This window comes from Haliotis cracherodii, unplaced genomic scaffold (assembly GCF_022045235.1).
Source record: "Haliotis cracherodii isolate W230 unplaced genomic scaffold, xgHalCrac1.p SCAF_6, whole genome shotgun sequence".
In the NCBI taxonomy this organism is placed as follows: Eukaryota; Metazoa; Mollusca; class Gastropoda; order Lepetellida; family Haliotidae; genus Haliotis; species Haliotis cracherodii.
The window spans coordinates 62,339,758-62,365,374 of NW_027266319.1; the positions used below are offsets into that span (position 1 = coordinate 62,339,758).

General features: G+C 41.0%; 1 protein-coding gene across 1 annotated transcript; it reads left to right on the forward strand.

Moving 5' to 3' along the window:
• The first annotated feature begins 7,918 nt into the window (after nucleotides 1-7,918).
• Nucleotides 7,919-24,445, forward strand: LOC139446573 (protein SSUH2 homolog). Its single transcript, XM_071227866.1, has 11 exons — nucleotides 7,919-7,940; nucleotides 8,857-8,895; nucleotides 9,657-9,818; nucleotides 11,076-11,142; nucleotides 12,031-12,160; nucleotides 13,551-13,736; nucleotides 14,643-14,812; nucleotides 16,036-16,128; nucleotides 22,239-22,341; nucleotides 23,019-23,123; nucleotides 24,299-24,445. The coding sequence occupies exons 1-11, from the start codon at nucleotides 7,919-7,921 to the stop codon at nucleotides 24,443-24,445; spliced, it is 1,224 nt and encodes a 407-aa protein (XP_071083967.1).
• The last annotated feature ends 1,172 nt before the right edge of the window (nucleotides 24,446-25,617 follow it).

Genomic DNA, 25,617 nt, shown 5'->3' on the forward strand with positions numbered 1-25,617 from the left:
GAGACACATTTTCGTTTCGTGATAAACCTGGACATTATATTCTTAATTCTGAATATCAGCACTTCAGCGACTCCTGAAAATATCTGCTTTGTTTAGCTCAAGAGGCAGACATGGTATTTGACGGGATTAACAAAGTGGTCTCAAAATGCTAACAAAATCTTATAACTTCTTAGAACGTTAGAACGGGGTATGTCTTTTGTTTATTTTGCACTCTGAAATTTACACAATATTATTAGCTCAATTATTAGGCGACCAAGCACTTGGAAAATGTCCATAAATTCTAAGTCGTCCCAGTACCATCCTATACCATCCTATACCATCAGTTTTCCATAGCCTATATCAATGTCTAGGTTTCAATTTTTAAAGTGGACGTTGATAAAGGCTAGCGGACTCTTGACCTCGATAGCTTGCCTCGGGAGGATGTCTCAGTGCGGACGCGTCAATTATTTTTGTTAGCTTGTTGGTATTTTCGGGTGCACAACGCAAGCTCGCACACACAGACTCACACTGTCGCGACACAACACACACAGACTCACACTGTTGTGACAACACACACGCTCAGATATTTCCAGACCGCCGCCATGTAGTCAGAATATTGCTGAGTGCGGCGTTAAACAACACACAACAACAAGTAATCCTGACAACCATATCACAAAGCGATTGTAATGCTACGTGAGTGAGTGAGGTTTTACGCCGCTTTTAGCTCTATTCCAGCAATATCACGGCGGGGGACACCACAAATGGGCCTACACACTGTACCCCAGTCGGGAATCGACCCCGGGTCTTCAGCGTGACGAGCAAACGCTTTAACCACTAGACTACCCCACCGCCCCTGTAATGCTACGGCTGTTACGTACCGTTATGATTGATGTGTGAAACTGGCTTCAGTGATCAACGCTTGCAAGTAACAGTATCCACACAGATTTTATTTTTAAAATTACAACCCAATCGATAATGAATAAACAAAACAAAAATTATTGTCGTCAGTCAGCAAATGTTTAATTGTTATCGAATAAATGTTGATCTCTTAATATTCTGGGGCGGTCCGGTAGCCTAGTGGTTTAAGCCTTTGCTCGTCACGCCGAAGACCCGGGTTCGATTCCTGACATGGGTACAATGTGTGAAGCCCATTTCTAGTGTCCCCCGCCGTGATATTGCTGGAATATTACTAAAAGCGGCGTAAAACCGTACTCACTCACTCACTCACTTAATATTCTACTTTTTGATTGCAGAAATTCTGCTTATTTCTCAAATTTCTTCCGTGTCTGCAAACATAATTATTTCTCAAACATGTTCACCCCAACGTGACAATGCTTCGGCGGTCGTGGTTATGTATGTTACGGAGGTCGTCGCTATCATAGTTCTGTATGTTACGGAGGTCGTGGCTATCATAGCTATATATGTCTCGGAGGTCGTGGCTATCATAGTTTTGCATGTTACGGAGGTCGTGTCTATCATAGTTATGTATGCTACGGAGGTCATGTCTATCATAGTTCTATATGTTACGGAGGTCGTGTCTATCATAGTTATGTATGTTGTCGAGGTCGTGGCTATCATAGTTATGTATGTTACAGAGGTCGTGGCTATCATAACTATATATGTTAGGGAGGTCGTGGCTATCATAGTTATATATGTTAGGGTGATCATGGCTATCATAGTTATATATGTGAGAGAGGTCGTGGCTATCATAGGTCTATATGTTACGGAGGCCGTGGCTAGCACAGCTATATAGGTTACGGAGGTCGTGGCTAGCACAACTATATAGGTTACGGAGGTCGTGGCTAGCACAACTATATAGGTTTTGGAGGTCGTGGCTAGCACAACTATATAGGTTACGGAGGTCATGACTAGCACAACTATATAGGTTACGGAGGTCGTGGCTAGCACAACTATATAGGTTACGGAGGTCATGGCTATCACAACTATATAGGTTACGGAGGCCGTGGCTAGCACAACTATATATGTTACGGAGGTCGTGTCTAGCACAACTATATAGGTTATGGAGGCCGTGGCTAGCACAACTAAATAGGTTACGGAGGTCGTGGCTAGCACAACTATATATGTTACGGAGGTCGTGGCTAGCACAACTATATAGGTTACGGAGGTCGTGGCCATCACAACTATATAGGTTACGGAGGTCGTGGCTAGCACAACTATATAGGTTACGGAGCTCGTGGCTAGCACAACTATATAGGTTACGGAGGTCGTGGCTAGCACAACTATATAGGTTACGGAGGTCGTGGCTATCATAGTTATATAGGTTACGGAGGTCGTGGCTATCACAACTATATAGGTTACGGAGGTCGTGGCTATCATAGTTATATATGTTACGGAGGTCGAGGCTATCATAGTTATATATGTTACGGAGGTCGAGGCTATCACAAGTATATAGGTTACGTGGTCATATATAGCTAGCACAGTTATATATTACGTGAGTCATATGGCATAAGTGTTTTCAGCTTAAGTATAGGCGGGGGCGTATTGTAGAGTGGTTGTAGGTGCAGACACCTTTGACACTGGATATGAAGTGAGTGTGTGAGTTTGATTTTATGTCGGTTTGGGCAATATCCCAGCAACATCACGGCGAGCGACACCAGAAATAGGCTTCACACATTATACCGATATGGAGAATCGAACCCGGGCTTTCGGCGTTAAGAGAGAACAAATAAACCACTATGCTACCACAACGCTCCGTATTAAGAGATCGTTTCCGTATCTTTAGATGACGACATTTTAATAGCGGGAACGCAGATTGCCAAATCGCTTTGCGTAAAGCTACATTGCTGATAAGCCAGTGTTTATTAAGCAATTCCGAACATAAGTATCGACGGACCACTTCATGTTGATGGATTCCGTTTATTAATTAACGAAATATTTCGACGTTGATAACATTTCTTCAGTCCAGGCTGTGATGATAAGTGTCATTGTTTATACGCATCCATGGTTATACGTGTGCACATGCGGCCGTGCACCCCGGGCGCGTTGACAAGGAACCGCCACTCCCAACAAATAACGGTGATATCGGATTACGAAACACAGAACGTGTGCATGTGGCGGATATAAGCTAAGCTGTTGGGGTTACCACGGGTAACGAAGAACGAAACTCTCTTGTAAATAGAAACAGGTTGATCAGCAGTTGTATCCACCATGGCGGTCAGTGAGTATCTAACAATATTTACGTGTAACTCAATTTCCTCGATTTCACGTCTATATTCTGGTTGAAATCGGGTCTGATGTCTCCAGCTTTGTTTAATGCGAAATCTCCCCCGCATCGCATCTCACTTGCGTATTTCATACATTCTTTAGGGTATTGATGAAGCTGGTTATCATGGCCTGGAAGTAACCACACATAAAGCTTAATAAATACACTTACATAGACATAATGTATGTGTGCTGCCACACAGTGTCGTCCGTGCGAAATCAAGTAAGACGTGGATGTTCGTATCGTTGATGTGGCAGACCCAAGAACTGTTTTACATTATTTATAAACGCGGTAAGAGCGAAATTGAGAACAGTATTGATTAGCTGTGCAGCTGGGAGCCATGTCACGGGCGAGAGGGAGAATGTGGTGGTCGTAGTTGAAATGGGGTATGTTATAATCACAGGGCGACGGGTATGTTATTGTCATAGGACGAGGGGTATGTTATTATCACAGGAGAGAGGAGGAATGTTATCATATGAAAGAGGTGGTATGTTATTATAATATGATAGAGGAGGTATGTTATTATCATAGAGGAGAGGGGGTATGTTAGTATCATAGGGCGAGGGGTATGTTATTGTCATAGGGCGAGGGGTATGTTATTATCATAGGGCGACGGGTATGTTATTGTCATAGGGCGAGGGGTATGTTATTATCATAGGGCGAGGGGTATGTTATTGTCATAGGGCGAGGGGTATGTTATTGTTATAGGGCGAGGGGTATGTTATTATCATAGGGCGAGAGGTATGTTATTATCATAGAAGAGAGGGGGTATGTTATTATCGTAGGAGAGAGGAGGTATGTTATCATAGGATAGAGGGGGTATGTTATTATCATATGATAGAAGGGGTATGATATTATCATAGGATAGAGGGGGCATGTTATTATCACAGGAGAGATGAGGTATGTTATCATATGATAGAGGAGGTATGTTATTATTATATGATAGATGGGGTATGTTATTATCATAGAGGAGAGGGGATATGTTATTATCATAGGAGAGAGGAGGTATGTTATCATAGGTGAAGGGGGTATGTTATTATTGTAGGATAGAGGGGGTATGTTATTATCTTAGGATAGAGGGGGTATGTTATTATCACAGAGCGAGGGATATGTTATTGTCATAGGGCGAGGGGTATGTTATTGTCATAGGAGAGAGGGTATTTTATTATCACAGGGCGATGGGTATGTTATTATCATATGGCGAGGGGTATGCTATTGTTATAGGGCGAGGGGTATGTTATTATCATAGGGCGAGAGGTATGTTATTATCATAGGGCGAGGGGTATGTTATTATCATAGGAGAGAAGGGGCATGTTATTATCATAGGATAGAGGAGGTATGTTATCATATGATAGAGGGGTTATGTTATTATCATATGATAGAGGAGGTATGTTATTATCACAGGGCGAGGGGTATGTTATTGTCATAGGATAGAGGGGGTATGTTATTATTATAGGATAGATGGGGTATGTTATTATTATAGGATAGAGAGGGTATGTTATTATCATAGGATAGAGGGGGTATGTTATTATCATAGGATAGAGGGGGTATGTTATTGTCATAGGATAGAGGGGGTATGTTATTATCATAGGATTGAGGGGGTATGTTATTTTCATAGGGCGAGGGGTAGGTTATTGTCATAGGAGAGAGGGGTATATTATTATCATAGGAGAGAAGGGTATGTTATTTTCATAGGCTAGAGGGGGTATGTTATTATGATAGGATAGAGGAGGTATGTTATTGTCATAGGGCGAGGGGTATGTTATTGTCATAGGGCGAGGGGTATGTTATTGTTATAGGGCGAGGGGTATGTTATTATCATAGGGCGAGAGGTATGTTATTGTCATAGGGTGAGGGGTATTTTATTATCATAGGAGAGAAGGGGCATGTCATTATCATAGGATAGAGGGGGTATGTTATTATCACAGGGCGAGGGGTATGTTATTGTCATAGGGCGAGGGGTATGTTATTATCACAGGAAAGAGGAGGTATGTTATTATCATAGGATAGAGGGGGTATGTTATTATCATAGGATAGAGGGGGTATGTTATTATCATAGGATAGAGGGGGTATGTTATTGTCACAGGGCGAGGGGTATGTTATTGTCATAGGACGAGGGGTATGTTATTATCACAGGAGAGAGGAGGTATGTTATCATATGAAAGAGGGGGTATGTTATTATCATATGATAGAGGAGGTATGTTATTATCATAGAGGAGAGGGGGTATGTTATTATCATAGGGCGAGGGGTATGTTATTATCATAGGGCGAGGGGTATGTTATTATCATAGGAGAGAGGGGGCATGTTATTATTATAGTATAGAGGAGGTATGTTATTATCATAGAAGAGAGGGGGTATGTTATTATTATAGAAGAGAGGGGGTATGTTATTATCATAGGCGAGAGGAGATATGTTATTATCGTAGGAGAGAGGAGGTATATTATCATAGGATAGAGGGGGTATGTTATTATTATAGGAGAGAGGGGGTAATCATGCTATTATCACAGGTGCTTGTCTCTGTGCTATTATAAGTGTTTCTCAAAAGTTGTGTCACAAGAATACAACTAGTGTTATTGTGACTTCCCCACGCTGTTTAGTTGGATCACGCTCCACTTGACGCTTATAGAAGCCCAACACATAGCCTGTCTCCAGTCCCCAGAGCATACAGTAAAAAAGGACTCACGTCCAGAATGATTTGGCAAGTCTGAGCTCAATTTGGATCTGTTTTGTAGAAATATAGTTTTAAATAGATCACTATATTCCTGGGACTAAATGTCAGTCTACCGGACACAAAGAGCGGTAACGTAACGTGGATAACCCTAGAACTGGCCTACCTGTGATCAACAGGTAATTATTCAAGTTACTTCCATTAACTTACTCTGCAGCAGGCCTACACGTGCGACTCCGTTATCATATAATCAGATATTGTACATGGTTTAACAAAATCTGATATTGCAAATGTGTCGCTTGTGACGAAAATTATGTATACAGTTGACTACGGTTATAACGAACTCGAGGGGGCCACTAATTTTAGTTCGTAATAACCGTAGTTCGTTATAAGCATACATACAGCATATATACAACAAATGGTCGGGACTAAAAGTAGGTTCGTTATATCCGTCAGTTCGTTATAATCGTGTTCGTTATAAACGTAGTTTACCGTAGTTGTGATATAGTTGTACAAACACACAGTTGTGTGGGTGTGGGTGCCCATGCTATGTGTATGCGCGTGCTACTTTGGTTTTAGCGCCAGTCTCATAGACGCCTTATAATTACATCATAATCTTTGATCATTCGTGACCAACTCGTGTTATTCCGGGACAAGCCGAATAGCGGGTTACGGAAAGGGTTGAGTGGTGACGAACTTATCTTTGATGTCGCAGAAATGACATCATGGTGGAGTTCATGACGTCACATATTGTGTCTGTCATTTATGCGATGCCCGTGAATTGTTTCTTGTTATGGTAAGCCATTGATATTTAGGAGATAATTGTTTATCTCCATTCTACCAGGACTAAATAAAAGACGAACTCTTTGTTGTTAGCAAATATATTGAGTGAAGCGGCATAGGTTGAGTCCAGTGTTTTGAGGGGGTTGTCCATCTGAATAACGGATTCACCGACAACATTCATTAAACAAAACATGGCGCTTTATATGCTCAGGCAGTTTGTTTACACCGAAATACTTCACTCGAACATATGACAGGCATTTGCAGCATATAAGCACGGCAACTTGGAAAGTTAACATGAGGTGGGCACCCCTAAAGAAAACTAACCAAGCTTTGCAAGGCTTTCGTTCTACACCCCACGTCACCATTTTGACGTCATAGCGCTCATTGTGACGCAAATGATATGACGTCATAGTCGTATATAGAAAAGCGCCAAAATTCCAAGCTCTCGGTTGTCTCCAAAACCTAAATACATTCTCTTTGTAGATTTCTATCGTGTTTTCTGCACGAAATGTATTGCCACACATCCTTTGAATATTGTAGTAACCGTATCTGTGCATTTTTAACCTGCAATTATAGATATAATTATTTAAATATGCCTACCGACAATGACTGAAAAAGTACTTTTCTATGAATAGCTTCCGCGATGATGCGACCGTCAAACCAACTGTATCAATCAGAGGGTGTTTATTGTGATTTAATAGCCTCTGATTGACCAATCAGAATCGAGTAAATTCCAAATTCATGGTAGAATACAAGTTTATAATAATTTACCTGTAAAAGTACATTTAAAGGTAATTAGGTCAATTCACGTTATTTAGATATATACTCTTTTTATAGTCCATGACTCGTATTTATTACATGAAGCCAGAAAAGCATTTTTCCAGTATTTCCGACAGTACCTTAAGTCTTTTGTCGATGCTGTCTTAGGGCTAAATTATCTAATAAGTTTACGGACTCGTGAAGATCCGGGGTAGAACTGGTCTTCAGCAACGCATGCTAGCCGTAAAAGGCGACTATGCTTGTCGTAAGAGGCAACTAACGGGATCGGGTGGTCAGGCTCGCTGACTTGGTTGATGCATGTCATCGTATGTCAATTGCGTGGATTGATGCCCATGATGTCAATCACTGGATTGTCTGGTCCAGACTCGATTATTTACGCCCTCACATAGCGTGAATATTGTTGAGTGCGGCGTTAAACAACAAACAAATAATAAGTTTACGACAAAAAATAAGAGAGAGTCTTTGGGATCTTACGATTAGTACAATGGCGGCCAAAAGACGTCATGGTGAGAAAAACGATTCGACAGTGTTGGTCGACTTTATCATTTCTGACCGGATGGATGGATGGATGCATGTATGTATGTGTTTCATTGTTATATGCGAGGGTCCAGCAAAATGAGGGGGCACGGGTGGCCTAGTCGTCTTAGGTGCCTCGATTCGCTGTGCAGAGTTGCGTCCCCTGGGCACGCCAGAAACCTATGATTGTGGGTTCGATTCCCGGTTCGCCCGATTATGTTTCTAGATTTGTCAGCACCATACCCGTGCTCGTGGGTTTCGCCGAAGTGGTAAAACGTCTGAGACCTGCATCACTTCGGGCTTTCCTCCCACATTAAGCTGTCACGCCGTGATATGACTGGAATACTGTAAAAGCGGCGTTAAACCCAACTCCTTGTAGGGGCACAGCCAGATTCTTATACTCATGAGTTCGCCTCGATCTTGACTCTTGGTTTGGCAGAATGTGTTCGCTGGTATCACCAACGTGGTGAACGTCTGACACTACACAAGGTTCTCGTTGTCGAATACTACTTGTATACTACTTGCCTACTCTGTGGCCTGCGTCACTTTGTGCTTTTACTCGTTGGACAATCGTCTAAGCATATAGGTCTCCAGCAACCTAAGCTTGTCGAAGGAGGTAACTAAATGATCGTATCCCAACTGGATGGATCGATGCTCAGGATATCAACCACTGGAATGTCTGATCCAGATTCGATTATGTACAGACCGCCATCACATAATTAGAATGTTGTTGAGTGCGGCGTTAAAAGAAACAAACAAACAAAACACTTCGGGTTTTCGTCCCACATTAAGCTGGCACGTGATAATTCTCAAATACTGCTTAAAGCGAACTCACTCAAGCCCATATATGCACCTTTATATAATCTAGAAGTTTGTTTGTTTAGTGATCGATATGTTTATTTACAGACTATGGACAACCAGGAATGCCGGGAGCGCCTCCACAACGTAAGTGAATCACAAGTTATCGATACTGATTCTACTCCTAAAGTAGACATGACTCGTGCAAGTAACCAAGTGATGTCACTAACGTCTAGGTGGGCACCTATCTGGAAAATGCTCATGTTTAGGCTTGGCAGTTCAGGGGAACAGTGAACAGTTTACTTGATCCTATCCTTGGCCTACAAATGTTCAATCTGATCAATACATGTAATCAACAGTGTTATTTACAACATACCTTAATGGAGACAAAATCATGAAGAATCTTTTAGACGACAGAAAAAAGTATGTACATCTTTAAAAAAGAATTCGTTGAATTCGAAGAATCCGGTGCTAGGATTTTAGCGAAAAAATTAATTGCCCCAGAAAGTTCTTTAAAATAATAACATCAAATGTATTTTACCTAATTGGATTTTTGATAGAAAACATTTTTCCTTGTGAATAACTTGAATAATAAATGAATAATCTTATTTGGAATATGGAAATTAATTTTATAATATATATTATTTTGATATATCATTTTAGGATTGATTTTTGTATGGTCGTGAAACAAAGTGAATTAGGTAAATTCTGTATGTGACAGAACAGTGTGGTTTTCTTTTTTCATTTTGAAGAATTAATCCGGACTAATTTTTCTATGATTTGAATGGCAACTGGAATATCTCTGCATTGGAAAATTGTATTTATATTTGGAAGCAAAAAAATATTTTGTCCTGTAGGTCTAAACGTGTTGCTCCTGAAAACTAGTTGGGCTGTGTTTGTGTTGACAGAGTGGAGCGCAGGGATGGGCGGTCCCCCTCCCCCCGACTGGAGACAGGGCAACCAGATACCCGTGGACAACGGGGCAGCCGCTCCCCCCTCATTCGGACCGCCCCCCATGCAGGGGATGCCAACGTTCCAGGGTTATGAGGGCGTCGGGGGCTTTAACCAAAGTGAGTTCAACCGAGCCTGATTACATTAACTGAAAGTCCATTGTACTAATACTCTCTCTCTCTCTCTCTCTCTTTTCTCTCTCTCTCTCTTCTCTCTCCCTCGATATATATATATATATATATATATATATATATATATATATATATATATATTATCATTGTCTACAAATACACCAGCAATAAAATGTCATCTCTTTATAACTTATTTATTCAGTGTTATTATGTTTGTGACGTCATCGAGTTCGCAGGAGTGCGAATGTTCTAAAATCACGCAGTTGTTAAAATCAATTCCATTTCTCAATCTTTGTCACTGTTATAATTGTCAATAAAATATTCCGACAGAAGCAATTAAAATAAATGACTTCTTTGTCCATGAACTAGTGTTATAAAACTTGTAGCTATTTTGGAATTTTAAGAAATATGTAAATAGTAATCATTCTCACATGCTTGTCGTGGTTGAAACTTAACTTAAAAACTTTATCAGCCCGGTTGAAGATAAAATGTCCTTTTAATGATAAAACAATGGTGGAACTGGGACATTTGTACTGGTCTGCAGGCATTTGTACTAGTCCCGGGTTAGCGGGCAAGTGTTAAGTTCTAGTCCTGCTTGTCCGTCTGAAACATTAACTCCAACTAACCCTTCATAAAGACATTCTTGATTGCCTGAGCTTGTCAAGGGTGAACAATCTATCACTTAGGTCCCATGTTAGTATACCGTTTTGGCCACTTTCACCAGTGCCTGCTTCTGTGGGTGGTTTACCCTGACTATTCGTGATTAACTCGTTAACTCCGGAGACCCGGGTTAGAATAGGTCTTCAGCAACCAATGCTTGCCGTCAAAGGTGACTATGCTTGTCGTAAAAGGCGACTAACGTAATCGGGTGGTCAGGTTCGCTGACTTGGTTGATGCATGTCATCGATCCCAATTGTGTGGATTGATGCTCATGATATTAATCACTGGATTGTCTGGTCCAGACTCGATTATTTACAGACCGCCGTCATATAGCTGGAATATTGCTGAGTGCGGCGTTAAACAACAAGCCAACCAACCAACGTTAACCCCGGACAGATGGACTGTGATTCCTTGTGGCTGGTGTGTTATTTTCTTTCTTCTTTTCGTTTGTCAAAAATGTATTTGCATTTATAAACAAATATGTCGTGTTACAAAGTACATACAAGTTATGTTGCTTCATATATACGGTTCGCGGAAAGTACTTTTTGGGGAACTTTTCTCATGTACAAATTGAATTTCTTACAGTGGCTCCTCTCCCCCCGCCGCCCCCTCCTCCACCCCCGCCAGAACCACCTCAGATGGATTTTGGCAAGTAAGTAGGAAGAGGCTTCCAGACATCTAGAATGTAAATTAGATATTTATCGACATTATTTTAGATATTCCCTTAAAAAATTACAAAACGATGAAATGATTTATTATGAATATTTTTGACTTTCTGAAATTGATGTATTTGTTTATGCGTTACCAATATTGTGATAACTTGTGCGCTAAATAAATTTAGAACAAACAAATGGAAAATAGGCTTTCTTACAATATATTTACAGTAAACTACGTTTATAACGAACTGACGGATATAACGAACATATTTTTTATCCCGGCCATTTGCTGTATATATATGCTTATAAAGAACTACAGTTAAAACGAACTAAAATCAGTGATCCCTTTGAGTTCGTTATAACCGTAGTTTACTGTACTTCAGCAGCAGTAATAAAATTCCTTGGACCATTTGACATTCGAGAGAGCTAAACAGCATATTTGTCCTTAGGTTTACCACATAGTTGTATGTCTTGAAGCAGTGATTGAAAGGAAAGTCCATACAGACAACAATCCGAGGCCCCCTGAGAGGCCGATCTCCAAGCCGTAAGACCCGTGAAGATTCCGGGGTAGAATAGGTCTTCAATAACCCATGCTTGCCGTAAAAGGTGACTCTGCTTGTCGTAAAAGGCGACTAACGGGATCGGGTGGTCAGGCTCGCTGACTTGGTTGATGCATGTCATCGATCCCAGTTGCGTGGATCGATGCTCATGATATTAATCACTGTATTGTCTGGTCCAGACTCGATTATTTACAGACCGCCGTCATATAGCTGGAATATTGCTGAGTGAGGCGTTAAACAACAAACCAAAAACTTGCAGCAAGAGCTGGCACTTGTTCTGGTACAAACAAAATCCAAGACGTAACGCTAAACTTCTACCTGTAGCCTGACGTCCATGGACGAGGAAGCATGCAGGGACGCCATGATTCAGTACGTCAGTGAGAACTGCTGCTTTGGGTCGGCACCGGCCAAAGAAATGAAAATCAGCAACATTGCCCCAGGGCACGCTTTGCATGTACGTATAATTCAACATGACGCTACTGTGTTGAAGCGCCTCACAGTGTGGTGAGCCTGTCATGGCAATGATGGCATGGTTGTTATCTTTCATATTTGTACTTCTGATTTCGTTCATGTTATGTTCCCGGGGCCACGGGTGGCCCAGTCGTGTAAGGCGCGGCAATTCGCTGTGTTTTTGTTTTTTCTGGGTGTTTTTTTTTCGATACTACATCCTAACAGAGACCATATAATAGAGATGGTCTCTGATCTTAAGATGTAAAAATACGTTTGAAGTGAATAATCTTGAAATTTCAAGATGCTACGGAAGCATTTTAGGGTCGTTTGGTTTTTAAAATTTATTTCGATACTATCTTGAAATGTCAAGAAACTAAGTTGAAATTTCAAGATAGTATCGAAAATATTTATGAAACAAATGGCCCTAAAAGGCTTCCGTAGATCCGGTTTAGAATTGGTCTTCAGCAACCCATGATTGTCGTCAAAGGCGTCTAACGGATCGTGTGGTCTGGCTCGCTGATTTGGTTGATGCATGTCATCGTATTCCCATTGCGATCGATGCTCTTGATCTCAATCACTGGATTGTCTGGCCCAGACTCGATTATTTACAGACCGCCGTCATATAATATAGCTGGAATATTGCGGAGTGCGGCGATAAACAACAAACAACATATTACATTAACAGACACAATATAAATTGTTGCCTTAGCAATGAAACCACAAACAGCCAAGGACTGGCGTCACTGTTTGGTTCATCACGAAAACTGGAGAACCTGACGCAGACCTTTCTCATGATGCGTCAAACCGCCGTCATATAGCTGGAATATTGCTGAGTGCGGCGTTAAACAACAAACCGACCGACATGATACGTCAATCTCATTAAAATCAGATCTGTTAATTCGATTTACCGTGTACGAGGTCGTGTCAAATGAACCCTGAACAAACCCTGACCGCCGAATCTAAATGAAGGTTCTTGAGCCAGTCAGATTTTTAAACGATCTGGCTTCATTTCATCACCTCGATTCGAAAACTCGATCTTAAAAAAAATAAAAGGCACAAAGAAAACATATATTCCATAGAAAATATTCCTTTTTGGCTGAAGATGCCACCTCGCTCAGAAACAACAGGGTGTATAAACATATCTATGATATTAATAGCGAAACCTTTATTATTTTTATTCGGAACTGCCCGTTCAGATACAAAAATCAGATATGCTAACCTGAATGCTTTGTACCGAGTCTTAATAAGCCTCGACGCTGATTAGAAAGCTCTCCTAACGCAAACCCTATGACACATCGTATCGGGGTAAAACAAATATAATGAACCTGAGTTCCATGCTAAATGTAGACTAGATATAGTACTCATGATATTATTCAATGGTCTGTATGTTGCAGTACACACTGGAGACGTACACGGAGTTCAGGTCCACGGGGTACATGTCGGAGCCCTTTAGGGGAGGCTTCGTCGACGGCCCCGAGAATGGCCCTCCTCCACCTCCCTGGGCCATACCCTGCAACTCTGACTCGCTGTTCCTTGACCAACAGAAGCTTATTGAGGTGCCCCATACAGCGACTATCAGGGTAAGGCGGCCAGCAGAAAGGATTGGCTGTGGAAGCTGGGACTAAGACAAGAGGGTTCGGGTGAGGACCCGACCATTGTCTGTTGGAACCTGTTGTTATAGGCATAATATTACAGTTGGCAACGGTTAAAACGAACACGCTTATAACGAACTGGCGGATATAACGAACTTACTTTTTGGTCCCGACTGTTTGCTGTAGTTATGCTGTATATATGCTTATAACGAACTACGGTTATAACGAACTAAAATTAGAAGTCCCTTTGAGTTCATTATAACCGTAGTTTACTGTATTTCGGTCACTGACACTTTCATCGGAGAAGGCCAACATTTTTATTTGTTGTTATACGACACACGTTTTAAGGACATCTGGCATGTTAAGTGAACAATTTGTATGTCTAAATCCTGAGAAGATTCTGTTTATTTATTTTGGATCACCTCTTCAAAACATATTTCTTTGTGCCCACAACATATTATTTTTTCCAACACCCAGCATGTTCAGTAAACGATGTGCAGTGACATCCGCGGACAAATTATACCTTGCAGCATTTAGTGAGAAGTGAATTAGACGTAGACCAATGTTGCTGCAGACAAACACTTGTGACAATTACTAGTATATAAGACCCGTGAAGATCCGTGGTAGAATAGGCCTTCAGCAACCCATGCTTGCCATAAAAGGCAACTATGCTTGTCGTAAGAGGCGACTAACGGGATCGGGTCGTCAGGCTCGCTGACTTGTTTGATGCATGTGGTCGTATCCCAATTGCGTGGATCGATGCTCGTATAGTCAATCACTGGATTGTCTGGTCCAGACTTGATTATTTACAGACTGCCGTTATGGAATATTGCTGAGTGCGGCGTTAAACAACAAACAAAAACAGAAAACCAGTATATTATATGATATTTTCAGCCGTGCCACGCGTGTGACGCCCGGGGGTACAACCGATGCTACCGATGCCACGGGTGGGGGAACGTCAGGTGCCACACCTGCGGGGGTGACGGCGTGCGCATGGTGCACGTGCATGAACAAGGGATGCAGCCACAGCCCTGCTTCTCCTGTGGTGGCGACGGTAGACGGAGGTTTGTTCACGTCTATTGACGATTATGTACGCATTATACATGCAACCCATTCGATGTAGTCAAATGTAATTTTCTTGCTTTTCTTACGTGCATATTTCTATTTAAATAGGGTATTAACGTTCGGGTCAGAATAGGTCCTACGAACCTTTTGTTCATAGAACCGACTACCGAGGACTGGAATCTGTGACTTACGTCACCGCCCTGGTTGCTTGGATCAAAAGTATAGGATAAAATACGCCTCCGAGGTTTGGGTTGAAAATGTAAAACTGCGAGCGAGATAAAAGCCAAAAGGGCCGGAGCAAACCGAGGTGTGTTTTATCCAACTTATTAACCGTCTAAATGCAAGAAATACCAGAAAAAATAAGAAAACATCGACATACCTTAAAGTGAAGGTATAAAGGGAATTAGTACAAAGCGTGAGACAGAAAAATCACGTGCAGCATGGACTAGCTTCGAGTCATAACATGATAAACTGAACAACTGCCCTGGTAGCTCAGTGGGATAAGAGTTAGTTACAAAACTTAACACGATATGTGAGGTTGCAGGTTCGATTGATGTCACGGAATTTTTTCATTTTTAAAAAAATTGTGACTTTTAACCAATCATCAAACACAATTGTGTTCTCATCAAGAGGCAAGTTTATAAAACATTATTTGTAAAACCGAGGTATTCCATTTGAAATGTATACATCAAGTCCCGGGCAGTGTTGATATTGCCTACCTTGGAAGTTTACCAACAGTTAGAAGAACCTGCTGTTACTGTAGGGGGCGGTCGGGTAGCCTAGTGGTTAAAGCGTTCGCTCGTCACGCCGAATACCCGGGTTCGATTCCCAACATGGGTACAATGTGTGAAGCCCATTTATGGTGTCCCCCGACGTGACATTGCTGGATTATTGCGGCGTAAAACCAAAACTCACTCACTCACTCACTCTGTTACTGTAGTGTGACGTCATCAGAGGTTTATAACTGAAACGTCCCGACCACTGGTTTCAGGGCCTGGTCCAGACACGATTAGTTTGTGGTCGACAATGTGTAGCTTAGATATGAAGCGTAGAACTGCATGCACTTCATCACATAGTCATGAAATTTGGGCTGATGATCCTGGATGCCAGATAACCATCAACCACCCCAGTAAGCTGGTCTTGTGATGGAAGGTTTTCATTCATATACAGCATATATATTGAGGAGACTTATAAAGTCACCGTGCCATGTTATTGTTGTCAGATGTATGACGTGTGGCGGTGACGGACGCATCACATGCAGGACTTGCGACGGCTTCAGGAACCTCAAATGCTACGTCCAACTCAAAGTTACCTTGTGAGTTTAAATCACAACTTCTCTTTCAGTTTCAAATATGTTCAGTCACTTCACGGTTAATTGCATATTTCATACTCAGTTTTTACTACCCACGCGCGTTAACTCTTAGTGTAGCAGAAACATTGCCTCTCCAGCAGCCATACACTTGTTCTGGTACAGAGTTGCGTCCCTTGGCTAGACCCGTGAAGATTCCGGGGTAGAATAGGTCTTCAGCAACCCATGTTTGCCATAAAAGGTGACTAACGGGATCGGGTGGTAAGGCTCACTGACTTGGTTGGATACATGTCATCGATCCCAATAGCGTGGATCGATGCTCATGATATTAATCACTGGATTGTCTGGTCCAGACTCGATTATTTACAGACCGCCGTCATATAGCTGGAATATTGCTGAGTGCGGCGTTAAACAACAAACCAAAAACTTGCAGCAAGAGCTGGCACTTGTTCTGGTACAGAGATGCGTCCGTTGGCTGTATCAGACAGGGGGCCCATATCGTGGATTAGAATGCTTCTTTGTTTGTCATCACAATGCTCGTGACTTTTACCAAAATGTCGGGGCGGTCGGGTAGCCTAGTGGGTAAAGCGTTCGCTCGTCACGCCGAAGCCCCGGGTTCAATTCCCGACATGCGTTGAATGTGTGAAGCCCATTTCTGGTGTCCCCTGTCGTGATATTGCTGGAATATTGCTAAAAGCAGCGTAAAACCACACTCACTCTCACTACCAAAGTGGTACACGTCTTGAGCCACTTTGGGCGTTCCTCCCACAGATAAGCTGGCACGCCATGATATCACTCACTCCCTGCAAACGTTTTCGTAGTTAAACGTATTTGTCAGCCAATGGTCATCATAACCATACGGTCAAATACAATTTGCACTTTGTGTGAATTAAATTTGATAACGCATAAATGTTACTGTAAAGGATGAAAAAGTTGTTTCAAGACACTCTCACCAAACAAAATGCCCCATGTTTTAGTGTAATACTATCTGGCTCATCTTTACCTAGATGTTTCAGTGTAATACGTCTGTATGTATCTAGACAACCCCCGCCCCACATGTTTCAGTGTAATATGTCTGTATCTAGACAACCCTTGCCCCACATGTTTCAGTGTAATATGTCTGTATCTAGACAACCCTTGCCCCACATGTTTCAGTGTAATATGTCTGTATCTAGACAACCCTTGCCCCACATGTTTCAGTGTAATATGTGTGTATCTAGACAACCCTTGCCCCACATGTTTCAGTGTAATATGTCTGTATCTAGACAACCCCCGCCCCACATGTTTCAGTGTAATATGTCTGTATCTAGACAACCCTTGCCCCACATGTTTCAGTGTAATATGTCTGTATCTAGACAACCCCCGCCCCACATGTTTCAGTGTAATATGTCTGTATCTAGACAACCCTTGCCCCACATGTTTCAGTGTAATATGTCTGTATCTAGACAACCCCCGCCCCACATGTTTCAGTGTAATATGTCTGTATCTAGACAACCCCCGCCCCACATGTTTCAGTGTAATATAAGTCTTTATCTCCAACATGTCTTAGTGTAATATCTGTTTCAGTATCATACTCTTTGTTTCAATCTATATCCAAACAACCCCATATTTCAGTACAACACTATCTGTTTCAATCTATATTCAAACAACCCCGTGTTTCAGTACAACACTATCTGTTGCAATCTGTATCCAAACAACCCCATATTTCAGTACAACACTATCTGTTTCAATCTATATCCAAACAACTCCGTGTTTCAGTACAACACTATCTGTTGCAATCTGTATCCAAACAACCCCATATTTCAGTACAACACTATCTGTTTCAATCTATATCCAAACACCCCATGTTTCAGTACAACACTATCTGTTTCAATCTATATCCCAACAACCCCGTGTTTCAGTACAACACTATCTGTTTCAGTACAACACTATCTGTTGCAATCTGTATCCAAACAACCCCATATTTCAGTACAACACTATCTGTTTCAATCTATATCCAAACACCCCATGTTTCAGTACAACACTATCTGTTTCAATCTATATCCAAACAACCCCGTGTTCCAGTACAACACTATCTGTTTCAATCTATATCCCAACAACCCCGTGTTTCAGTACAACACTATCTGTTTCAATCTATATCCAAACACCCCATGTTTCAGTACAAGACCATCTGTTTCAGTCTATATCCAAACACACCCATGTTTCAGTACAACACTATCTGTTTCAATCTACATCCAAACAACCCCATGTTTCAGTACAACACTATCTGTTTCAATCTACATCCAAACAACCCCATATTTCAGTACAACACTATCTGTTTCAATCTACATCCAAACAACCCCATATTTCAGTACAACACTATCTGTTTCAATCTATATCCAAACAACTCCGTGTTTCAGTACAACACTATCTGTTGCAATCTGTATCCAAACAACCCCATATTTCAGTACAACACTATCTGTTTCAATCTATATCCAAACACCCCATGTTTCAGTACAACACTATCTGTTTCAATCTATATCCCAACAACCCCGTGTTTCAGTACAACACTATCTGTTTCAGTACAACACTATCTGTTGCAATCTGTATCCAAACAACCCCATATTTCAGTACAACACTATCTGTTTCAATCTATATCCAAACACACCCATGTTTCAGTACAACACTATCTGTTTCAATCTATATCCAAACAACCCCATATTTCAGTACAACACTATCTGTTTCAATCTATATCCCAACAACCCCGTGTTTCAGTACAACACTATCTGTTTCAATCTATATCCAAACACCCCATGTTTCAGTACAACACTATCTGTTTCAATCTACATCCAAACAACCCCGTGTTTCAGTACAACACTATCTGTTGCAATCTGTATCCAAACAACCCCATATTTCAGTACAACACTATCTGTTGCAATCTATATCCAAACAACCCCATATTTCAGTACAACACTATCTGTTTCAATCTATATCCAAACAACCCCGTGTTTCAGTACAACACTATCTGTTGCAATCTGTATCCAAACAACCCCATATTTCAGTACAACACTATCTGTTTCAATCTATATCCAAACACCCCATGTTTCAGTACAACACTATCTGTTTCAATCTATATCCCAACAACCCCGTGTTTCAGTACAACATTTTCAGTTTCAGTACAACACTATCTGTTGCAATCTGTATCCAAACAACCCCATATTTCAGTACAACACTATCTGTTTCAATCTATATCCCAACAACCCCATGTTTCAGTACAACACTATCTGTTTCAATCTATATCCCAACAACCCCGTGTTTCAGTACAACACTATCTGTTTCAATCTATATCCAAACACCCCATGTTTCAGTACAAGACCATCTGTTTCAGTCTATATCCAAACACACCCATGTTTCAGTACAACACTATCTGTTTCAATCTGTATCCAAACAACCCCGTGTTCCAGTACAACACTATCTGTTTCAATCTACATCCAAACAACCCATGTTTCAGTACAACACTATCTGTTTCAATCTACATCCAAACAACCCCGTGTTTCAGTACAACACTATCTGTTGCAATCTGTATCCAAACAACCCCATATTTCAGTACAACACTATCTGTTGCAATCTATATCCAAACAACCCCATATTTCAGTACAACACTATCTGTTTCAATCTATATCCAAACAACCCCGTGTTTCAGTACAACACTATCTGTTGCAATCTGTATCCAAACAACCCCATATTTCAGTACAACACTATCTGTTTCAATCTATATCCAAACACCCCATGTTTCAGTACAACACTATCTGTTTCAATCTATATCCCAACAACCCCGTGTTTCAGTACAACATTTTCAGTTTCAGTACAACACTATCTGTTGCAATCTGTATCCAAACAACCCCATATTTCAGTACAACACTATCTGTTTCAATCTATATCCCAACAACCCCGTGTTTCAGTACAACACTATCTGTTTCAATCTATATCCCAACAACCCCGTGTTTCAGTACAACACTATCTGTTTCAATCTATATCCAAACACCCCATGTTTCAGTACAAGACCATCTGTTTCAGTCTATATCCAAACACACCCATGTTTCAGTACAACACTATCTGTTTCAATCTACATCCAAACAACCCCATGTTTCAGTACAACACTATCTGTTTCAATCTACATCCAAACAACCCCATATTTCAGTACAACACTATCTGTTTCAATCTACATCCAAACAACCCCATATTTCAGTACAACACTATCTGTTTCAATCTATATCCAAACAACTCCGTGTTTCAGTACAACACTATCTGTTGCAATCTGTATCCAAACAACCCCATATTTCAGTACAACACTATCTGTTTCAATCTATATCCAAACACCCATGTTTCAGTACAACACTATCTGTTTCAATCTATATCCCAACAACCCCGTGTTTCAGTACAACACTATCTGTTTCAGTACAACACTATCTGTTGCAATCTGTATCCAAACAACCCCATATTTCAGTACAACACTATCTGTTTCAATCTATATCCAAACACCCCATGTTTCAGTACAACACTATCTGTTTCAATCTATATCCAAACAACCCCGTGTTCCAGTACAACACTATCTGTTTCAATCTATATCCAAACACCCCATGTTTCAGTACAACACTATCTGTTTCAATCTATATCCAAACACCCCATGTTTCAGTACAACACTATCTGTTTCAATCTACATCCAAACAACCCCGTGTTTCAGTACAACACTATCTGTTGCAATCTGTATCCAAACAACCCCATATTTCAGTACAACACTATCTGTTGCAATCTATATCCAAACAACCCCATATTTCAGTACAACACTATCTGTTTCAATCTATATCCAAACAACTCCGTGTTTCAGTACAACACTATCTGTTGCAATCTGTATCCAAACAACCCCATATTTCAGTACAACACTATCTGTTTCAATCTATATCCAAACACCCCATGTTTCAGTACAACACTATCTGTTTCAATCTATATCCCAACAACCCCGTGTTTCAGTACAACATTTTCAGTTTCAGTACAACACTATCTGTTGCAATCTGTATCCAAACAACCCCATATTTCAGTACAACACTATCTGTTTCAATCTATATCCAAACACCCCATGTTTCAGTACAAGACCATCTGTTTCAGTCTATATCCAAACACACCCATGTTTCAGTACAACACTATCTGTTGCAATCTACATCCAAACAACCCCATGTTTCAGTACAACACTATCTGTTTCAATCTACATCCAAACAACCCCATATTTCAGTACAACACTATCTGTTTCAATCTACATCCAAACACCCCCATGTTTCAGTACAACACTATCTGTTTCAGTCTATATCCAAACACACCAATGTTTCAGTACAACACTATCTGTTTCAATCTACATAAAAACACCCCATGTTTCAGTACAACACTTTATGTTTCAATCTATATCCAAACACTACCATGTTTTAGTACAACACTATCTGTTTCAATCTATATCCAAACACCCCCATGTTTCAGTTTCAGTAGAATGGGTTTTGTTTCAACAAAGGTTGAAGCTGTAGAATGGGTTTGTTTCAACAAAGGCTGAAGCTGTAGAATGGGTTTGTTTCAACAAAAGTTGAAGCTGTAGAATAGGTTTTGTTTCAACAAAGGCTGAAGAATGGGTTTGTTTCAACAGTGGTTGAAGCTGTAGAATGGGCTTTTTTTCAACAAAGGCTGAAGCTGTAGAATGGGTTTGTTTCAACAAAGGCTGAAGCTGTAGAATGGGTTTTGTTTCAACAAAAGTTGAAGCTGTAGAATGGGTTTTGTTTCAACAAAGGTTGAAGCTGTAGAATGGGTTTTGTTTCAACAAAGGTTGAAGCTGTAGAATGGGTTTTGTTTCAACAAAAGTTGAAGCTGTAGAATAGGTTTTGTTTCAACAAAGGCTGAAGCTGAAGAATGGGTTTGTTTCAACAAAAGTTGAAGCTGTAGAATGGGTTTGTTTCAACAAAGGCTGAAGCTGTAGAATGGACTTTGTTTCAACAAAGGTTGAAGCTGTATAATGGGTTTGTTTCAACAAAGGCTGAAGCTGTAGAATGGGGTTTTTTTCAACAAAGGCTGAAGCTGTAGAATTGGCTTTGTTTCAGTAAAAACAACAAGGACGACTACATCCTGGAGAAAACTGACATGCCTGATGAGTTAGTGAGGAATGTGAGCGGCACTGTGATCTTCGAACAGACGCTCATGCCGGTAGGTCCATAGACACACACTGCGTTCAATAAGTGCCGGTTTACGATGAGATGGTTAAAAGCAGGGCGTTTCTTATTCTTTGAAATCCCTTCAGAAGACGACGATGTCTATATAATTGATGACAAAACACTAAGAGGTTGTAGAGCTAATGATGACGAAGCCGTGGCCTCCGTTCTACCAATCTGTCACAGGGCTTGGAGGGGAGGTCGGGTAGCTTAGTGGTTAAAGCATTCGCTCGTCACGCCGAAGACCCGGGTTCTATTCCCGACATGGGTACAATGTGTAAAGCCCATTTCTGGTGTCCCTCGCCGTGATATTGCTGGAATATTGCTAAAAGCGGCGTGAAACCATACTCACTCACTCATTCACTGTCATAAGGCTTGGACTCCCATACTCTAACATTTACTTTCGATAGTCATAGCGCTAAAACCGTTATGTGGAACGGGACTCTGCACGTGTGTTTTAAAGCAAAACTCTCCCCAGAGCCTGGTGCACGTGCTTCATGCGCAAAGAAAACATTCCCATGCCGTTGGAAATGTTCATACACCGAATACATAGATAACATGACATTTTGTGAACATGTGGTGATAAGTGTTATAGCTATTATTGCTGACAGCGACGATTATCAACATATATATATATATGTGCATATCACTCGCTAAACCATTTCACTCTAGGTGTGGCCAATCACATCCTACTTCGTCAGAGAAATCAACGACAGCTCCATCAGACTGGTGAACCAACACAAGGGGGCATTCCCTGGCTCCAGACAACTCATGCAGGTAATGTGAAGAGTGAGTGAGTGAGTTGCGTCTAACGCCGCTTTTAACAGTATTCCAGTTATATCGCGGCGTGTCAGCTTAATGTGGGAGGAAAGCCCGAAGTGATGCAGGTCTCAGACGTTTACCACTTCGGTGAAACCCATGAGCACGGGTATGGTGCTGACAAACCTAGAAACATAATTGGGGCGAATCGGGATTCGAACCCACAATCATAGGTTTCTGGCGCGTCCTAAGGGACGCAACTCTGCACAGCGAATCGCGGCCCCTTAGACGACTGGAACACCCGTGCCCCCCAATCGTGGGTGGTATTATCACATGTAAAATAATATCTGTTTGTTGTTTTACGCCGCACTCAGTAATATTCCAGGTGTATTTCGGGGTGTGTAAGTAATCGAGTCTGGACCAGACAATCCATTTGACATCATGAGCTTCAATCTAAGTACTTGATATACGATGACATGCATCAACCAAGTCAACGAGCCTGGACACACGATCCCGTTAGTCGCCTCTTACGACGCCTGGTAAAATAAAAAAGTTCAACAGACCAAATACACTTGCAATGAAGTACTCAAACAATGCACTACATTGACTAGATCACTTTGTTATGGCCCATAGTTGATTTTTTACCAGCCCTCTTACGAAAAGCATGGATTACAGAAGACCAATTCTAACCCGGATCTTTACCAGCGGCCGTATTTATCAAACAACTTCGTTTTGACTTTTAAAAATGTTTCTGGAAATTGACTTAGCCAAGTCAAAAACTTAAGTTGGTATTCACGAAGCGTCTAAGTCAAAAACAATTTCATGTAGTTTCAGACAAAATGTCTAGATTTCTCAGGAGTGTTTGTTCATGCCAGATTTTGAAGTGGACTAAATGAACAATAGATATACAGTAAACAGTAAACGTGGGTGAAATATGGCATGTCTGCCAGACTTCAGGAAATAGGTGTTCCTGGTACAGGCACGATTAACAGACTGGAAGGCTGTAGCGGCACCGGGAATATTGCAGACTTTGGCCTGAAATTCAATCCCTCATTTACTCACTAACTAAAATATCAGTCCAAAAAGGTGTCCTTAATACATATGACGACTTAGTCGCTATATGGCTCAAATAATACCGAAGCGACGTTAAATTCTAACTCACTCACTGTATACTCATACCCTCCGTGTTTCAGCGGCAGGTGTTGAGGGGCGTCCCCGTGACGGAGGTGCACTACAACTGGAAGGATGTGACGACACGCTACTGGGTGTACGGCAACGAGAGGAAGGTGTACTCACCCGACTACCCCCAACAATGTTGCTGGGGATGTACTATTCTCTAACGCAGTCGTGCAATCTCATCAGATTATACCAACAATGTTGTTTGGAATATATTTTCTTCTGATATTCAGAGAAGTGTTTCTCAGGTGTACTATATTCTCTAAAGTATGCTGGTTGCTAGGTCACCCCAAAAGTGCTGCTCCTCTGTGATTTATTAACACATCATAGTGGGAATCGTACAACCGAGTCTGCTTTTTAAGCAGAGATTTATCATGAATATGAAAATGATTTTTATCGTTTGTATTTGCATTATACACAATCTATATATTATAGTGAGTGAGTATGATTTTACGCCGCTTTTAGCAATATTCCAGCAATATCACGGGAAATTGGCTTCACACATTGTACCCATGTGGGGAATCGAACCCGCGTGTTCGGCGTGACGAGCGAACGCTTTAACCACTAGGCTACCCCACCGCCCCCTATATGTTATAAGGGCGGTGGCGTAGCCTAGTGGTTAAAGCGTTCGCTCGTCGCACCGAAGGTCCGTGTTTGATTCCGGACTGGGTGCAATGTTTGAAGACTTTTGTCCTTGGTGCCCGCCCTCGTATTGCTAAAAGCGGCGTAAAACCATATTTACTCACTCACACTATGCCATGAATCTGCTAAAGCATTGCATCTGCTAAAGTATTCCTCGAACAGTATTACAACACAAAAGGTATTGAATCAGAATATCAGGCATATTATATTTGTTTTGCCAAATTACGTTAAACATTCATGATTTTATTCATCTATACATGTGATATTTTTATATACTGGTGTGCAAATATATTTAACATTGTTTTTTTACATTGTCAGTATTATTCCCTTCGCTCGAAAAGGGTACCTGTTTCAAAATGATCACCAAAGACATATATTATCTATACAGATGCTATGTCGTGATCTCCCTTTCGTTGTATTTGAATAAAGTTCGTCAGTCTGCAACTTACTTCGCAGTTCAAATGTTTCTATTCAAGGAGGTGTCATTCTGCAATTGATGAATTCAATTATTTTTAGGTGTTAATTCTTTGCTAAGATATACAAGCTAATACTCGGCTAACTTCCACGAGGTTGAGGGAAGTTAAATATTTTGCGAAGTATATCAATATTGTAAATGATATATTATTTTTTTACACATTACTTTTGTATGTCTGCGAGGGTATCTGTTTTCTGTGTGTATATACCTATCTGTCAA